Here is a 17,015-nt window from a genome sequence, read left to right as displayed (position 1 = left end):
CTGCTGCAGGTCTTGTATAACATAATTCAAATTCAAAGAAACACTTGGGATCCTCTGGGAAAGACATACCAGACCACGTGACTGGGATCATAGCTCAGTGAGGTACCATGGCTCTTGCTTTTGTTCCCAGCTGGGGCCCTGTTGGTACCGTCTTGTCAATTAAATTATTATTTGAAAGCAATTTTAATAAGCAAGCCATCATAATTACCTTTGTGGGTACAAATTAGGTATGAAAACATGTTCTGTTCCCAGAGTGTGACCTGTCAGTAGTCCTACACCATGGTGAGATATTTGAGTCCCAATCATCTGGATCTAGGAGTTTGTTAATTTGTTTTCTGTGCCTCATCTGCAGTTCAACCATCGCTCTGTATCACAGCCTGAACCCCTCACTACTCTGAACAGCCCAGAATGGGAGACCTCTTAGCAGGATTACTGCAATTGTTTAATTTCTGGGAACATACAACAACTTGATTTATTTCCCGATGTTAATTGGGAGCCATTGCTGCACAGCATATTCCTTTAAGTTTCCTTCTCTACTCCCACTTCAAGATAGTTGGGCTGTACTATGTTTGTGGACTTGCTGTTTTCCATCATCTATTCTGTTTCCTTGCCATGTAAATGTCATTTAAAGAGAAACCCAATAATATTTAACTGCTGTAACGAGTAGGACTGAGTTTACATATGTGTAATGTCAATGTTTTATTTGGCCAAGCCTCCCTTCTGAAGATGCTTCTGCATGCTTTTATCACTATGTATCAAACACTAGTGGCAATATTAATATTGTTTAGAGCATGCAGAGGACTTATAAAATGAGTTTGACAACAGACTTAATTAACACTTTTATTAGATATTTTTTAAACTTCTAGATATTTCCCCGTACAGCTGACAGGACATGCATGCAGCACAGTGCAGCACTGTATTTTCAAACACAAGCAGGAAGAAACAAAGTATTAATGTTGACAGTTAAAGAAAAAAGAAAAAATTCCTTGCAAACTTTCTCATGCCCTGATGTGAAGGGGTTGAATGTGCAAGTTGCCTTCCGGGAGAACTGGTGTCATTTCCTCAAATGGGTGAAAGACCAGAACGTTTTAACCCACGTTGTACTGTACCACGCAAGCAGTCTATAAGTCTCTGTTCTTAAAGGAGATTGACTCACTTTAGTCAGTCAGTTTAATTTAAGAGAAGAGTCAATAAAAAGTCTGCTGCAAGAAGTTCATCCCTGCCTTGCCCAGAAGCTATTCTGATTAATTTCCCTAATAGAATTACCGTCATTATCCTCTGTCTTTGTTCCATCCTGGTCCTTGTTCTTGATCCACCTTCTGTTTTTATCATACAGTGACCACAAAGCAGATCAGAGTTGCCCTTTTTTTAATCTCCTTTTTGGCTCCTTATTTGCAGGGCCATATTATTTGGATGTCCCCCCCTCTAAGTTTCTCATTAGGCAGAATACCTCCTGTTTAAAAGCTAACCATTATCTGAAGATTCTGAGGTCCCATCTTACCCTCTTTCATGGCAAGCCTTTTAAAGAAGTAGCATGGACTATTGCAACAGCTGTGCTTGATGTTTATTTAGCGCTACTCTTCAGAGCACTCTGTTTTTTAATGTTTCTCAGCAAAAAGATGACCATGTAAAATACAGAAGTCACTGTTTATATTGGTGTGCAAAGCTGCAGAACAGTTGATTCAGAATGTGCAGCTTGTGTAGGAGATGGAAACCTCGATATCATGAAAGATGCTGCTGTAAAGCACCCATGTCATACAAATAGCAAGGATATGCTGGCATCACAACAGCTTGAGGATTTATGAATTAGTTCAACATGTTAATTTTTTCATTGAGTTACTTTGTTTTCTTTGTGTCTTTGAAAGCTACCATACAGTTGCTGGTGGAGGGTGGCAGATGTGGACAATTGGTCACAATTACATGATGAATATTTGCCATTTGGTATACAGGGCCAAAGTAGCACTCGTGATGTGTTTTGTGGGGATAGGCAACTGTCCCTCAGTTTTAATTTGGTTTGTGAACTCATGTGTTATATACTGTGGCTTTGGATTGGATCTCTTCAGACTTGGGTAACATAGATAAGTGAAATAATTTTCTAACTTACTGTAAACCTTATAAATTTTATACCAGATGCTTCATACAAGATTAGATTTTTAGGAAAAAGAGGAAGGTGGTGAGGTCCTTAGACGGATGCTGTCACATTTGACTATTCCATCTCTTCCTGGCTTCTCTCTTGCTCGATGTTCCTCACTCTCTGCCATGGGAGGAATGCTTTGCGTGACTCCACTGGTTGGGTTTGTTTAGCTGCAGTTTAGGGAAGGCCCTGAGCAAGAGAGGAGCAAAAAAGGCTTCCATTTCTAATTCTGGAAAATAGAAAAAGGTATTTAAATTAGGCCTGGAGGACTTCTTATTTGCCAGAAGTAAGTATAAAGACAAGTTCATATCCTTCTGTAAGTCACCCTAATTGAAAGGATGTATATTTCTTTTTCTAAAGTCAGCAGAAAAATCCTGGCCTCTTAATGATGAAAGACTTTTTTTAAAACCTTCTGCTAAGCACAAATATCTGAAGTTTCCACTTTAAACTTGGGTGGCTCATTCATATTTCACTTAATGGTAATATGGTATCCTCTCTCTCCCTTCCCCTCCTTACCACCAAGCCTAAAAAGGAGGGGGGGATATAAAATGTTTCTGAAAATTACAGGAAATGTCTGTTCCTTAAACAGCTTTGCCAGGGAATTTCCAAAAGTGCTTAATGCTTATGGCTGAAGTTGCAGCAGCTCAGTCTTCAATCATGAGTGGATCCTGTTCTTAAAATGTGACACCTCCTTCTAGTAAACTGTGTTGAAATGCTTTGTTTCTCATCTGCTCTTCAGTAGAACTAATCATGCTCCATGGTGAAATGAGGGCTCTCGGGGGCTGCTTTAAATACTTGATTTACATGTATTTATTAAAATGGGGAAAACAAAATACAGTGTCCTGAGGTGAGAGCTGGTTTATTTGTAAGAACTTCGGAGAGGTGTGTCTGGCAGAAGGAGTCATGGCATGGCATGGACAGCACGGAGAGGCAGGTGCTGGTGAATGTGAAGACGACCTGACAGCTTTCAGAGGGGCTTCAGGAGCTCACACGTGAAGCACTAAAGAACAAAAAGGGAGATGCTTTTTGTCTCAGGACTTATTTCCTTGGGCTGTCACAAGGTGGTCTCAGATCATAGGGCCCTGTCTCTAGGCAGAGCCTAATCAGTGCTGAGCATTAGTTTAGCATTAATTTCTGGGATGAGATTAGAAAAGGGGATAGCAACAAGTATGATGAGTAGGATGAATTTTCTCTTCATACCTTCGTCTTTGCTTTCTGCCAGGCTTTTGCACTGGATTATGGGAAGGAGCAAGGGAAGTCTGCAGAGCCTCTTCCTGAGGCTCAGAAAGGAATGAGAAGCTGGAGCAAGCAGAGGGGGGGAAAAGGACCGAGCCCAATCTTGAACAGATCTTCTCATCCAGCTCTCTGCCCTGCTGCTCTCACGTCCATATGCCTACATACTAATGATGGCAAGCGAGAGGGTCTCCAGCCTAGGTCCTTCCAGGGTAAAACACAGGTCCCAGTCAAGAGATGAGCCCAGTGAGCAAAGCCTGTTCTGGGTCGTAAGCTCGGTATCTGAGGGGTTCTCACCCTGTGCTCTACTGCTGCCATTTGCCTAAAGACAGAGAGGTGATTGATCCCTGTAGTTCTTTTCCTTGTGGGATGCTGTGGGTTTTCAGGCTGTTCACCATAACATGCCCAGCCCTTTGCTGTGGTGGCTCTTCACAGTTGTCATGTCCTTTACTCCGTGCTTCAGAGCCACTCCTGGATCTCACAGTAAGGCGCTGCTTGGCAATAATTTATTGTCATGGTTTATATCACAGTGATTAGGCGATGCTGTCATCTCTTGGCAGCCATGATTTAAATCTTGCGTTCAGCTGCCCAGGAAGCAGTTGGGAACTGACGCTGATGTGCTTATTTTTGCTTCCTTGTGTAAAAGTTGTAATTTAATTTGTTCCCGTTGGAACAGCAGGTGCTTTGGGTAGAAGTTGTATGGGTATGACTGTGTGTGATTATTGGTGATGCCAGTGTTACCAGTTTCCAGTGCTGGCTTTTTTAGAGTGTGGGGAGGTGGGATTAACTGCACAAATATCCTGTTTCATTGGTCTCTGTCCATGCAAAATACAGCTGTATTCACACTTACTTGTGGCAGTCTTTCACTTTAATAGGTACTGAATAAGAGTTTGTGAATTTGCTTAATTCCATGCAAATGCATTGCCTGGTAATGCTGAGTTATAGATTGGTTTTCTAGCAGGGAGATGTGTCAAAGAGTTTGGAAGGCTGTCACTGATCGGCTTTTTGTTTGTTGGATATTTTTAAAGCATCTCCAACTTTTTTTTTTTTTAATTTTAATTTAAAGATAGTAGAGAGACTTGCTGTGGTGTTTTTTTTCTCTATTCTTTTGGAAAATCAGTATAGCATAACTTTCTATTTTGGACCCATTCCATGTAAATGAATGTCAGCATTCATAAATAACTTCTCACCTACGTTTTCCTGTGTTTGGGGGAGTTGTACAGCAAATTACTGCACTGAAAGTGTAAAATTCATTTCCTGGTTTGGATTGGGGGGTATTTGTTTGTTTTGGTGTTTTTAAATCTTGTAATAAGGATTTTATTACTATTATTATTAATATTATTATTTTCCTGTGTTAGGTAATTCCTTCTGCTGGCCTTTGTATGTGGACCACTTTCTTTCTGTCCTGTTCAGCCCATATAGATTGTGCCTTAAATGTAGGTGAGTAACATCTTTTGACATGAAATAATAATGAACTCATAAAAAAAGACTCCAGAATTTTCAGTTGCTTTGACTTGGAGATAATAGAGGGAGAATCATCTTTTAAAAATCCATTGACACTTTTCCTGGTTGTCGAGTGTCCTGGGCCACAGGAACCTAAAAATGTAATGTATTATAATAGATGTTTCAAGTGGATTAAGTAAGCTTTCATTCCGGTTGCCACAGACCTATATGCTGTGAACCTGCAGTGAAAAAGTATTTTGAAATGGAAAGAGCTTCTCACTTGTATGGGTGGAGAAGGGAGTCCCCAGATTAAGTCTGAGTCTCTTTTGAATAGAGTTACGTAACATATCAACGGCAGGTTCTAATGCTTCCTGTGAGGCCACGTTCTGCCAGTCAGGTTTCCCTGTGGTCATTCTTAGTAAATGTTTATTGTTTCACTGGGAATGTCAAAGAGGTTGGCTTCTTGGTAAGGGCAGGTGATGATAACCTGGCTTATTGCTTAGAGATGGTGATGGTACATGGATGATATTTGCAAGAACATTGCAGGTGTTTGAGGGCTATGCTGAGGAGGTCAGGAAAACGTGGTGATTTGGTGTGCTTTTTGGTTTTATTTTGAAATAATATGATATATTATTTCAAATATGACTATTTGTATGACAGGAAATATCTGTTATCTAAATGGAAGGCCCATTCCTCTTGCTTAGCCCAGCTGTCTGAGAGTGCCAGTGGTAAAAGTGTTGGTGAGCAATAGGTGTAGAAATAGAGTGAGCTTAAAGATCTAAACTGGAGGTCTTTCATGCAGTGTATTCATGGGAAGTTGATTTCCTTTCTGACTCTCTGTGTCTCAGTTTTCAGATTGGTGAGCACAGTGAAGTGGGGTGAGTTTCCTTTAGGACTAGTAATCAAAGTTGAGGAATTAGTCAAGCAGGATGAAGGACAAGAGAGTACTGAACAGAAAATCCACCTTCATCTATTTCTTTCCAATGCCTTGGAAGCCAAGGCATTGCCAACCACTTGCCTTTCTCGTGGTTATACAGTGTGTAATCTAAAATGCTTGCATGTGGCTGGCGTTTCTACAAGGAAGAGAAAACTAGCACTCTGCATTTTGATTGCATATGTAGCTCAAAGCACAGATGTGTTAAGAGGAGAAGAGGGAGCGCCCATAGAAAAGCAAAGGAAAACGGTGACATTTTTAAAACTGCCTCTCTTTTATGAACATGGCACATGAGTGACATTTAAAAAAAAAAAATTAAAATCTGTGTGTTTCTATTTGAGTGACTTTCTGTACTGCTGTCCAGTCTTGCACCAAAGTGGAGTGTGCTCAGAGGGTGGTGGAATGTGTCTGTTCTTCAACCTCCCTGCCAGGAAGCACGAGGAAATGATATGTTTATGAGATAGTGACACTTCTCTGAATCATCCAAAAAGCCCAAAGACTCCCTCATTCCCCTCAGCTGAGGGAATGACGTGAGCCCTTGTTAACAGAGCTCTTTGAATTGACAAACATTTGTTATCTCACTCCTGTGTGTTCACACAATGGCAGGTAATAAATACACTTCTCTAACCTCAGCTAATGTTTATTCCCCCAGAATTTGCACCTTATTATACAGCTGTTGATCTCTGGAATTGACTGCTTGCTTGCTGAATTCAGAAAAACAGCCATTCCTCGCTTTCAATTAAAAATTTTATTGCCCTTGTGCTCCATAGGCACTCTGTGTTCCTGGCTACTGGAGTAGCATCTTGAGCAAGGGTTGGGCCTCTCTCAGCTCTCTTAGTCTCCTGTAGCACTGGGTAAAAGCATCCATCCAGAACACCATTTATTTCCATCTTTTTGAGGCTGGTGAGGGAATGCTATGCCTGTCATAGGTGTTGGCAGAAGGGAAAAGGTTCTTGCAGGAGTAGGAATTCACCCTGTGGTCCCTGGATCTGGAATTCCTCTCTAGTTTGTGTAGGCTTGTTTGTCCAGTATCACGTGTGACCGTGGTAATAGGGACTGGTGCTGATGGTATTGGCACCAGCTGTTGAACTACTGGGCACTCCCAGTAACACTGAAGCCAAATACCCTTTTTGTAACAGCCAGCAGTAGCTTGTGTCCTGCAGTTTGGGATGTTCTACATCTTTTTTTTTTAATTCAGCTTTTCAACTTTTCTTTTATGATGGTGCCCACCCTAAGAACCATGAAAGGGACTCTAGGGGATGAGAATGTTTTTCTCCTATGTTACATGTGCTTGCCTGTAAAAAGTAGAAAAATAATACACAGTTTAAAAAACCCAACTCCTTCAAGTGTCTCAGCTGAGTTCATAAAGGCTGCCCATCAGGACCTTGTTCAGGTGCTGTAAAGTGATTTTGTTGGTGTTTTGCATGACGTGTGTGTGGGAGCACTGCTTGCAGGCTCCTGACAAAGCAGGCATTAGTGACGTAGCCAGCCCTTTATTTATGACACCAAGGTTCAACTTCGAGGCTATCTTTTTACGTGAGGCAGAAGTCTTTCAGAGATTGTAGCAAGGCTTCTAGAAGCTCTTTGCTAGTTCCTTAACTGGGCTAGAATTAGAGACTCTTGTTCTGAGAGTTTTTAAAATGTATTCATACTACATCTGCCTCTCATCCCTGGAAGTATTTGAAAGATGTGGAGATGTGGAGCTTAGGGACATGGCTTAGCAGTGGACTTGGCAATGTTACTTGAACAGTTGGACTCAATGATCTTGGAGGTCTTTTCCAACCTAAATAATTCTGTGATTCTATATGAGCCAAAACCTGAGAACTCAAACAAGCATCCTGTTGTGATGGAAAGGAATTGCTTGGAGTCAAAGTGATAGCAGTAGAAGTTAGGAGTGCATACAAAATGTGAGTTATTGTAACTGAAAAACCAAACACAACCACATAACTGAAAATGTGGCACTTGCTTATTTCACTCCATCTGAGCCATTTAGGATGGGGACAGGAATCCCCCAAGCAAGAGATCCTGTAGTTCTGTGGCAGCATTAAACATACATGCAAACATCAGAAATCCACTGTTTGTGTGCAAGATAGTAGAGGGTTTGTTGGTTTGGTTCTTTAAACAATAAAGAAAAGCTGTAAAGGTACTGGGCAAGTGTGGAACAGATCTTTTTAGTTTCATAGTGAGTTAAATGTTTAATTTTCTTGTTTAAAAGTGTCCCAGTCCCTCTAGAAGGAGGAAGCAGCCATGCAGTGTTCCCAGTGTACACATGAATGACTCTGTGGGGGATTCTCATGGCTCAATTACAGATCACTTTTTGTAATCCTGATTTCATCATGGAACACCCTGTGACTAGGATGGCTTCCTACCTTTAAGGTCAGCAATATAATGGCCTGTTTGGGGCAGTGCATTATATGACATCATTTTATGAGACACTGTAATACCATTGAGATCTAAGTCACAAGTAGAAAGAGAACAGTCAAGAAATTGAATTTTATCTTTTTACAAATGCATTAGAAATTAAACAGATGTTTCAACACCTCATAGCAGCTGAATGATAAGACGAGTCATGAGGAAGGGGACAAGAGCTCAAGTGTTTACCTAAAGCAAGAGGCTGCCAGGTTCCTCTTGTTTAGAGTCCCAAACTGATAGTTCCAGAAACAGAGAGAATTAAAAGAAAAACCTGTACTTCTTGAAAATGTTGTTTCCCCCCTGCGCAATGGAGATGTTCCTGTTGAAATAGGATTTCAGTTGCAGTAACTCGAGGTGACATTGCTGTTCAGTTTATTGCTTTCAAGCCATGGGCAGAATGCTTTTAAGGTCCTTGGTATGTTAAGGTAACAGGGCTATTTAAAAGGATTCTTGACTGAAGCCCACTTGCCTTATGTTCTTTACATGCTCTTTACCCTGTCACCAGATATGACTGGTTTGAGTTCTTCTCAAGAGTCTTCTGAAACAAGCTTCTGTTGTATGAAAGTGAAGGCTGACACAGCAAACAGTAAGCTTTTAGAAGATAAGAAGCATACTCAAACTGAAAATTGCAAATTAAAGATTAAGTATTTCTAACAGCATCTGGTTTAGAGTTCTGTACTTTCTCAGCTGCTTTATTTTCCTTTTATTACTTGGACTTTAAGTCAGCAATTTATCCATCAAAACAAACTGTCTAGTTCACGAACAAACTGTTTAGCTTACAAGGGAGCTGGAGCCAATTCCCACTAGAGCCAGTGGAAAAGTTTTCATTGAGTTCAGTGGATTTAATATCTGGGAAACTTTGATGTGAATAAAAGAGAATCAAAATCTGTGACAGGACATGTTAAGAGAAATTTAAAAATTGTAGAATGCTGTTTTCCTGGGGGGTAGGGGGTGGGGGTATTGACATAACTATCAAGTTTCCTTCCCCCCCCCCCCCCCCCCCCCCCTTGCAAAATGTCATTTTGATAATCAAGTGTCTTTTGATACCTTCTGGGGACTAGTGTATATTGATTGCTCTCTGAGGGGGAGCACACCTGCCAACCAGCTTCTGTAAAACATTCAATTAAGACTTGCTATAGTATATTTTCCAATATTTTTTCTGTAGTTTAGAGCAATATGCACTTCACTGCTATGTGCTTCCATTTATCTGGGCAAGCTTAACAGCACTGTCACAACAGCACTAAAGTCAGGACAAATGGAAAATCACATTTTGTCAGTCTAACGTCTGTCTACGTGGAAGCTGGCGTTTTTCTTGTATTGGCACATGAAACTCATGAAACAACTTCCAGTTTCCTCTTTTGGGTTGTTAAGGTGAAGCTTGTACTTTTTGCAGAATTTATTTTGCCTAAGATTTTGTAAATGTAGATTTGTACAATATATCTAAAGAGTAAAGCATCTTCAGACTTGGGATTTCCCACTGCCAAATGCAACTGACCTGTTGGTATAACAGGACTTCTAATAATCTATCGATACTTTGAATTCATTACTTCTCTTGCAATTAAGATAAATAACAAACATTTCAAACGGAGGCAGCAAGTCGACACTATAAAATGTGAGCTAAATCCCTGAAGGATGCAGCCCCATGGTGGCTCCTTTCTGAGGAGTGTTCCTATAAAGACTTGTGCCATCAGAATGTGTTTTGGGAGACTCTGAAGAGCCTAAGGGCAACTGTGAGGCAGTGGTCAAATAGGGGGTCAAATGCGTCAGGTGGTTTTACTGCTCTGCTGCTGCTGCTGTTTCAGCTGATGTTGTTCAGATGCTGTCAGGATCTAATTTTAGAGAGTATTTAGCATGAGGGCTGGGTGTTACACACTTCACATAAGAATCACACAGCTCCAGGAAGAACAGAAAAGTGCTCACTGCTTTACCTCCCAGTAGTGTGAGACCTCGTCCATCTCTGGTGATTATTTATTAATTCAAATAAAATGCTTGTGTCCTGATGTGGCATCTTGTACTGGTTTCTATTCAAGCATTTTCTTCAGAGAGGTGGATTAAGTTTGGTCCTTTCTCTTGTGTAGTTTCAGTTTCCCAACTTGCAGTGCTGTTTTGTGAAATATTTTCCCAAGGCATTAAACGTTAAAAATGTTTAATGTTTAAAATGTTTAAATGTTTAAAAAACTAATTTTACAGCTTCTTACTAAGTGGTGAAGTGCTGAAATGCATTTAAATAGTTTTGCTATTGAAAGGAATACCATGATTTAGGGCAGTATCTCTTAATTATGTTCTAACAAAGTCTTGTGAAGAGGCAGAGCTAGTGGCAACAAAAGTCTGCAATTAAGGCAGCGTATGTTGCCTGAAATACAAGATAATTGTCCAGGCAAGAGTGTTGGAATAGGTTTAGAGCCTGTAGTTGCCAATGCTCTCTCTAGGTGTTTGGCACATCCAGCAGAGAAGAGAACTCCTCAGGAATGTGTTTATTACATAGTATGGCCCACTGTACAGCTAAGCCTCGGAGCTGAATGTTTTTGTTCTGCGAAGTTTCATGGCCTCATCTGGTTTGTGTTTTTTGTTTTTTCCATCTTCCCCTTCTTACAGGCTCTCAGTGTGGTGTAAAGCTGATGGGTGGGAGCAAAGGTAAAGAATGATGTAATGCAGCAGCAGCCAGAAAGCATCTTTTGTGTGAATTGTGAAATGGCTACTCCATAGTCATCTCCCAATGAATCAGACGTGAGGGGCTGCTTTGTGGAGCCAACCCTTTGTACATCAACTGGAAGCAGGAGGAGACATTCAGTCCAAGAGCTCTTTCTGAAAATGGATTTAACTTTTCTTTTGCCAGTCACTACCAGCATGACCTCATACACTTCTAGTACAATGGTGTGGCTAAGCCTTTGAGTACACAGCCATTACATCATCGCAGCAAATTAGAGAGGGAGGTGGGGAAAGAGGCCTCGTTGTTGTCATGGCCGATGAGATGATCAGGACCCAACTCATTGTCGCCGAGAAGTTGGTGGCTTTGCTGGAGAGCGGTACAGAGAAGCTGCTGCTGATTGATAGCCGCCCCTTTGTGGAATACAACACATCCCACATCCTGGATGCCATCAACATCAACTGCTCCAAGCTCATGAAGCGGAGGCTGCAGCAGGACAAAGTTTTGATTACAGAGCTCATTCAGCATTCAGCAAAACACAAGGTAGGGGTCATTTTCCTCTTATTCCTTGTATTTGTTTAAAGGGAGTGGCTGGTAAGCAACTTGTAATAATTTTTCCTTAGGTATTTCATTAAAAAAAAACCAAACAACCAAAACCAAACAAGATTATAGAGGACTGAGTTTAGCTGAAATGTTACCTGATTGAAGAGGGTATCGGTTACTATTGAGCTTATCACTGGGATTCTTTCTAGAATCAGTGACAGAGTAAAGGGCAGGGATTTAGAAATTACTCAGAAAGAATGTTCTCAGGGTTCTTGTGTGTTTTGCAAAGCACGGTCTCTCAAGCGCATGTAATTAAGGCAGGAAACATTCTCTCCTAAACTTTGAAGGATTCTTTGGGGTCTGTGGTGGTGGGGCTTGCTTAGCAAGTGGTCATTTGGTTTGCAAAGAAATTGTCTCTGTCAGTCCTGGCTCTTACTTGCTGTTTAAAGGGCTTTTCATGGGAGCAGTTTGATGGATTTTGGTGTTTGTTTTGTTGTTTCTTTAATTGGGGAGAGGGGTGTGGTTTTCTCTAGATAGTGCTATCAGTGAAAAGAAAATAGCTATGCTGTTTAAAAGTAATGTGTATCTGTGTGTGTGTGTGTGTTTAGAAGGGATATTGGGGTTTTTTAATCTATTGATGCTTGTATCACGTGTTTTGGATATAAAAATAATCTACTACATTCTTGCTTTGACATATTGAAAATGAAGCTTTTTATTTTTGTTATCTAAAGCATATTTTTATATATAAAGTTGTGCAGGTAACCAAAATGTGTGTGGCTTAGTGGCAGTTTAAGGTCTCTTTATTGTTTATGTACAAAACTCTCAGAAGCAGAAAGTGAGGTGGGGCCACCTTCTAAAAAGCTCAGCTTTTAAACATATCCACCAGCCTAGCTGAAGGTAGAACATTTCACCAGTGACATAAAATTACCTAATGACAGAAATTTTTGAAGTGGGCTTCAACATGCAGCAAATAATCAATTTACAAACTCTACAGGGAATTAAATCTGAGAGACTTATGAAGTCTAAAATAAAAACTGTTTAGTGAACAGGTGCATAAGAAATCTATGTATCTGAACTGCTGGTATAGCAACTGTGTGGGAACCCTGATGGAGGAGATAATGTGGTGCTTTTAATCATCTTCCTCCTTCCTGATTTACTCTGAGGTCCTTGTGTTTCAGATTGAAATTGACTGCAAGCAGGAAGTGGTGGTGTATGACCAAAGCTCTAAAGATGTGACCTCTCTCTCATCTGATTGCTTTCTCACTGTGCTCCTGGGCAAACTGGAGAAGAATTTCAGCTCTGTGTATCTGCTTTCAGGTAAGATGTAACAAAAGAAACCCCTTTCGGGTGACATGTACCAAAAGAAACCTCTGAAATATGTGAATAAAGAGAAGAAAGAAAATGCTCTTGGTATAGCAGACCTGTACAGTTTTGCAAGGGCTGGTATAAACTTCAGTTATAGCAGAGACTTTTCTGTAGTTCATTTTGCATAGAGTGACACTCATAATACATGCAGTGCTTAGAAATTGAATCTTACAGGGGATGTATTACACCCTTACTCTGTGTAAATGGAAATGGAGAAATGCAGAGGTTTTTAGGTGCATATGCCTTCTACTTTAGGGTCAAAAAATAGTGGAAGAAATGGACTTCCTATTTTTTTTAAGTATTGTACATGGTAGGAAAAAAACCTCTTCCGTACTGAATTGGTAATTACAAAAATAAGAGCAAAGGAAATGATCTCCCAGAGTTACGGAGATTAATTTGTGTGACATTTTAAACTTCAGCTCCTTAAGTGGTAGCACTTTATTTAGGTCTTTTCCTTTGCCTTTTTGTTTTGTTTTGTTTTGTTCCTGTTTGGGCTTGGGTTTGTTTGTTTGGGGTTGTTTTGGTCTGGTTTGGTTTGGTTTGGTTTTTTTTAAATCCCAGGTCAAAGCATCTATAGAAATTAAATTCCTTATAATACAGCATTTGCTGGTCTCAGGGTGTGCTTGTGTCATTATTTCTGTCATGGAACAGTAGACAGTGTTCACAAGAAGGAGCAAGGAGGGGCGTGAAGTAGATCCAAGGCTGAAAGAAGAGGGAATGATGAATCTAAGTAGGAAATCCATTGCAGTGACTGGATCAGTGATCTGATGAAGTGTACACCTGGTCTCTGAGAAATGATGAAACACAGGGACTGAATAATGGTGAGAGAAGGGAAATAACTCCAGAGAGATGCTTCCTCTTAGCAACAGGGTTTCACTTCAGATGAAAGTGAGAGGTTGTGGTACAGAGAGAACTTTTCTCAGCTTGTTTTGAAAGTGATTACAGAGAAAATGAATAATTTCTGCATTTGGACATGAGTTTGGTGCTCATGTGAGCTTTACTTACAGGAAGCCAAGTGGGGTTTTGCTTTGGCTTTGGTGATTTTGTTTTCTTTGCTGTCTAGGTAAGAATTACACCTGCGGGTCGTGGACCACAGTATTAAAATAAGTAACTCTTCTTACATTTGAGCCACCAAGTAATTGTGTGGTGTCTAGGCACAGTAAATGCTTAATGCAAGAGTGCTGAAATAAGTGGTTAATAGTCTCTTAAAAACTGAAAATTGTTATTTGAAAAATAAGCCAGTCTAAAAGCAGTTCGTATCTCCTCAGAAATCCTTTTATTGTTCGAATTCCCAACTCTGCTCACCTGTCCTGAGGGGTTTTTTAATAACCTTGAGCAGATTACAGCTCCAGGCAGGAATCAGACTATCCACAACTCAATTTCCATGATGGAAACAGAAACAACTCTCTTCCAACTGAGAATTAGATGTCATGGCAGGGAGGTGTTGGGGAGGGGCCAAGCACAGGAAAGTATCATGAGCTTCCCTTCCTTATGCTGTTCCTCACTTGTGTGAGACATGGCTTTGATCCTCTGTCTCATCTGCTGGACTCTCTGAAAGAAGTGCTCGGAGAGTCTCCACTCTCAGACTTGCCTGTGGCTCTCATAGGAACGGACAGGACCAGGAAGGGAGTGTTCCCAGCTCCCCAGTGCATCATCTGGGCAATCACCCGTTGCATGTATATAATGATACTGTGAGAAATGGGTTTGTTTTGTTTTCATTTGTGGTAGTTGTCTGTTCAAGACGAAAATGTTACCTAAAGCACAAGCAAGATAGTAGTGCACATGAGCTGAGGTGAACTTCGCCACACACAGCTGGTAAGGGTTAGTTTGGGAATCGAATGGGTCAAAAGCCTCCTTATAAAAAGCAGGACTTTTATCTTAGAGTGTCAAATGGATTTCTCTCAGCAAAGATCAGGTTTGAGAATTTCCTCTTATATTTTTTTACATAGCTAGGATGGGGATATTTATGAATGCAGAAACAACTGATGGCTTCAAAACCAGTGGTAGAGGATAATAAGAACAAAAGGGAAATACAGGAAAATTATTTACTACTGATCTGTTACACTCAAGCACTAATTTCATGTGCTTATTTTTTACATCTGTTAAAAATCCAGCCACTCAATGCCCATACAAGAAACCTTTTGGGATGTGGAGTGAAGGAGAATTGGGTAGATTCAGTCTTACAGAAAGCTCCTTGGAGTTTATTGATATGTGGCTGTAGGAAACTAGATAAAATATGTTGTCTCAGCAAGCTGATGACGAACTCTCATAAATGTTTATGGCCCATAATGAGGGCAGGGGTCAGTGCACTGTGTAAAAAGAAAAACCTTTGGACTTGAGTTTTCCCTATGCCACTAAATCTGGTTTATTTAAAACAGTGACCTTAAATAAACATTTTGGGGTAGGAAAATATTTTTTGTTGGGACAGAATAAGGAGCAATTAATGAATATCTGAAATTCCTGCCTCTCTTCTTCTTGAAACCCCCCATGACTGAGCACTGGGTGAGGTGGTTTTTTATTTAGGTTGTGCATAAAGATATGCTCTGCCCTGGAGGTTGTTTTTCATTGAAGTAACTATTGTAAAGACCTCAAAGGAGCCCCTACCAATTAGTTTAAGATCTTGATATAACCATAAAAATATTTATAATCTGGTGAGGAATGTTTTTAGGAATTTAAATATTCCGTTTGGTTCTTAATTTTTAACAGTGCACAAAATACTGAAATGTGGACACCAAGGACTTAATTCCATTCCCATCATCGCATCTACTCCTCTGAGTTAAGCAAGATTTAAACACAGGGATGTCACTTGATTCCTTCTCGTATGTTGAGAATTGAATTAACTTGCATGGAGTCCTTTTCCTAGTTAATAGTGTTATGATTTTCCTGCTTGCTCTGCAGAGACAGGAGAGACCAGTGATTTTTGCTTGAATGATCATAAAGAGTCTTGATTAAATTCTATTCCACTATGTGAATGGGAGCATTCATATTCTACTTTTCTTAAATACTTGTTCTTTCCTGCTTTTAATCTGGCTTAGTTCTACTCTTGCAAGCACAGATGTCTTCATTATGTGTTTGTTTCGAATGTTTCCTGTGAAGAAGGTGAAGCACAGCTTTTTATATTGTGTTGATTTTTAAGTATTTTTTGTACAAAACACTCAATCTAAAAAGAAGGCTTTCTGAAAAAAACAGAAAAAAAGCAAAACAAAACTTTTCTGTATATACAAACTGTCATTAAAAATTGTGATAGCTTAACACTGAAACACTATATGAGGCATACTCAAAACAGTGGTTGGTGGGGAATTGCCTTCTAATCTCTTGCTACCCTTCTGCCTATGAAAAATATCAGTAGTAATGTGATGTAGCAGATTCTCCCTTCACAAGAGCTCTCTGGTAAACTCCTGCAGAGCACAAAGGAGTAATAAGGAGAAATAAATAAATTACTGCTTTTCTATTCAGTGACAAATGTCAGGGTCATATGCAGTGGACAGTGAATGACATCCTAGGCAGAATGGCTATATAAAGAAACAGCAAATAGAATGAGTTTGGTGAGATTGGACAAAGGTCCTGGAAACAAAGCAGTGAGGGATTACCCAGGGAGTGTGGCAAAAGGTATGGTTTTGATGAAACTTCCCAATTCCTTGTTTCTCCCTGACCTGTCCCTTGCCTAACAAAGTGTCTGTACCAAACAAGACTTGCATGGAGGATCCAAGGAGAAGGAAGCAAGTCAGGAACTTTGCTTCAGTCTTCTTTATCCTGCCATTCGTTTTAGAAATATTTGAAATTGGAAGCCCATTTAAAGAAACCTTTAGTACAAAAATACTGAAGTATCTGTAGGGTACATTTACCATTGTGTTGTCTTACTTGCCTAAAGAAAATCTGGATAAGAAAAGCCCAGTGCTTTCTCCCTGCTTTATCTGCAGAAGAAACATTCCTTGTGGCAGGGGAGCAGGAAATCTGAAGAATATTCTCTTGTAGGTAGAGCTGATCATTTCCATGTGCTGAAGGGACCAGGGCTGTGAGACAGGGCTTTATTCCCAGTTTCTGCAGTCCCATATGTCAGGTAAGGGGGTGCCATGGGGTTCAGTGTGGACTGAAAAAAGGCACAAGGTTTGATAAAGTCCTGGGAAACATCCTGACACCTTTTCACATTTGGATTTGGAGCTTCATAACTTTCAGTTGTGGCTGACTGAAGTTCTGAGTGTTTCCTATATATAAGTCTTTGCAGAGTACCCCAGCACACCTTAAAATGGTGGTCATCAATTAACATAATCAGGTTATCTGTGAATTGAAAGCAGTATAGTGAG

The 17,015-nt window shown here is 40.2% G+C and overlaps 1 protein-coding gene across 2 annotated transcripts in view; it reads left to right on the top strand.

Annotated features, from left to right (window-relative positions):
• The window catches only part of DUSP16 (dual specificity phosphatase 16), a 63,637-nt gene that overhangs the window by 23,868 nt on the left and 22,754 nt on the right, over nt 1-17,015 (top strand). The window contains exons 2-4 of one of the 2 annotated variants that reach the window (XM_082279947.1): nt 4,726-4,807; nt 10,752-11,346; nt 12,525-12,663. In XM_082279947.1, the coding sequence (XP_082136073.1) occupies nt 11,116-11,346; nt 12,525-12,663 (370 nt within the window). In that variant the 5' untranslated portion in view covers nt 4,726-4,807; nt 10,752-11,115. The remainder of the gene's footprint in view (nt 1-4,725; nt 4,808-10,751; nt 11,347-12,524; nt 12,664-17,015) is intronic. The other variant, XM_082279948.1, reaches the window with a different exon arrangement.

Source organism: Coloeus monedula (genome assembly GCF_965178545.1).
Source record: "Coloeus monedula genome assembly, chromosome: 4".
Classification (NCBI taxonomy): Eukaryota; Metazoa; Chordata; class Aves; order Passeriformes; family Corvidae; genus Coloeus; species Coloeus monedula.
This window is presented reverse-complemented; position numbering and strand designations above follow the sequence as displayed.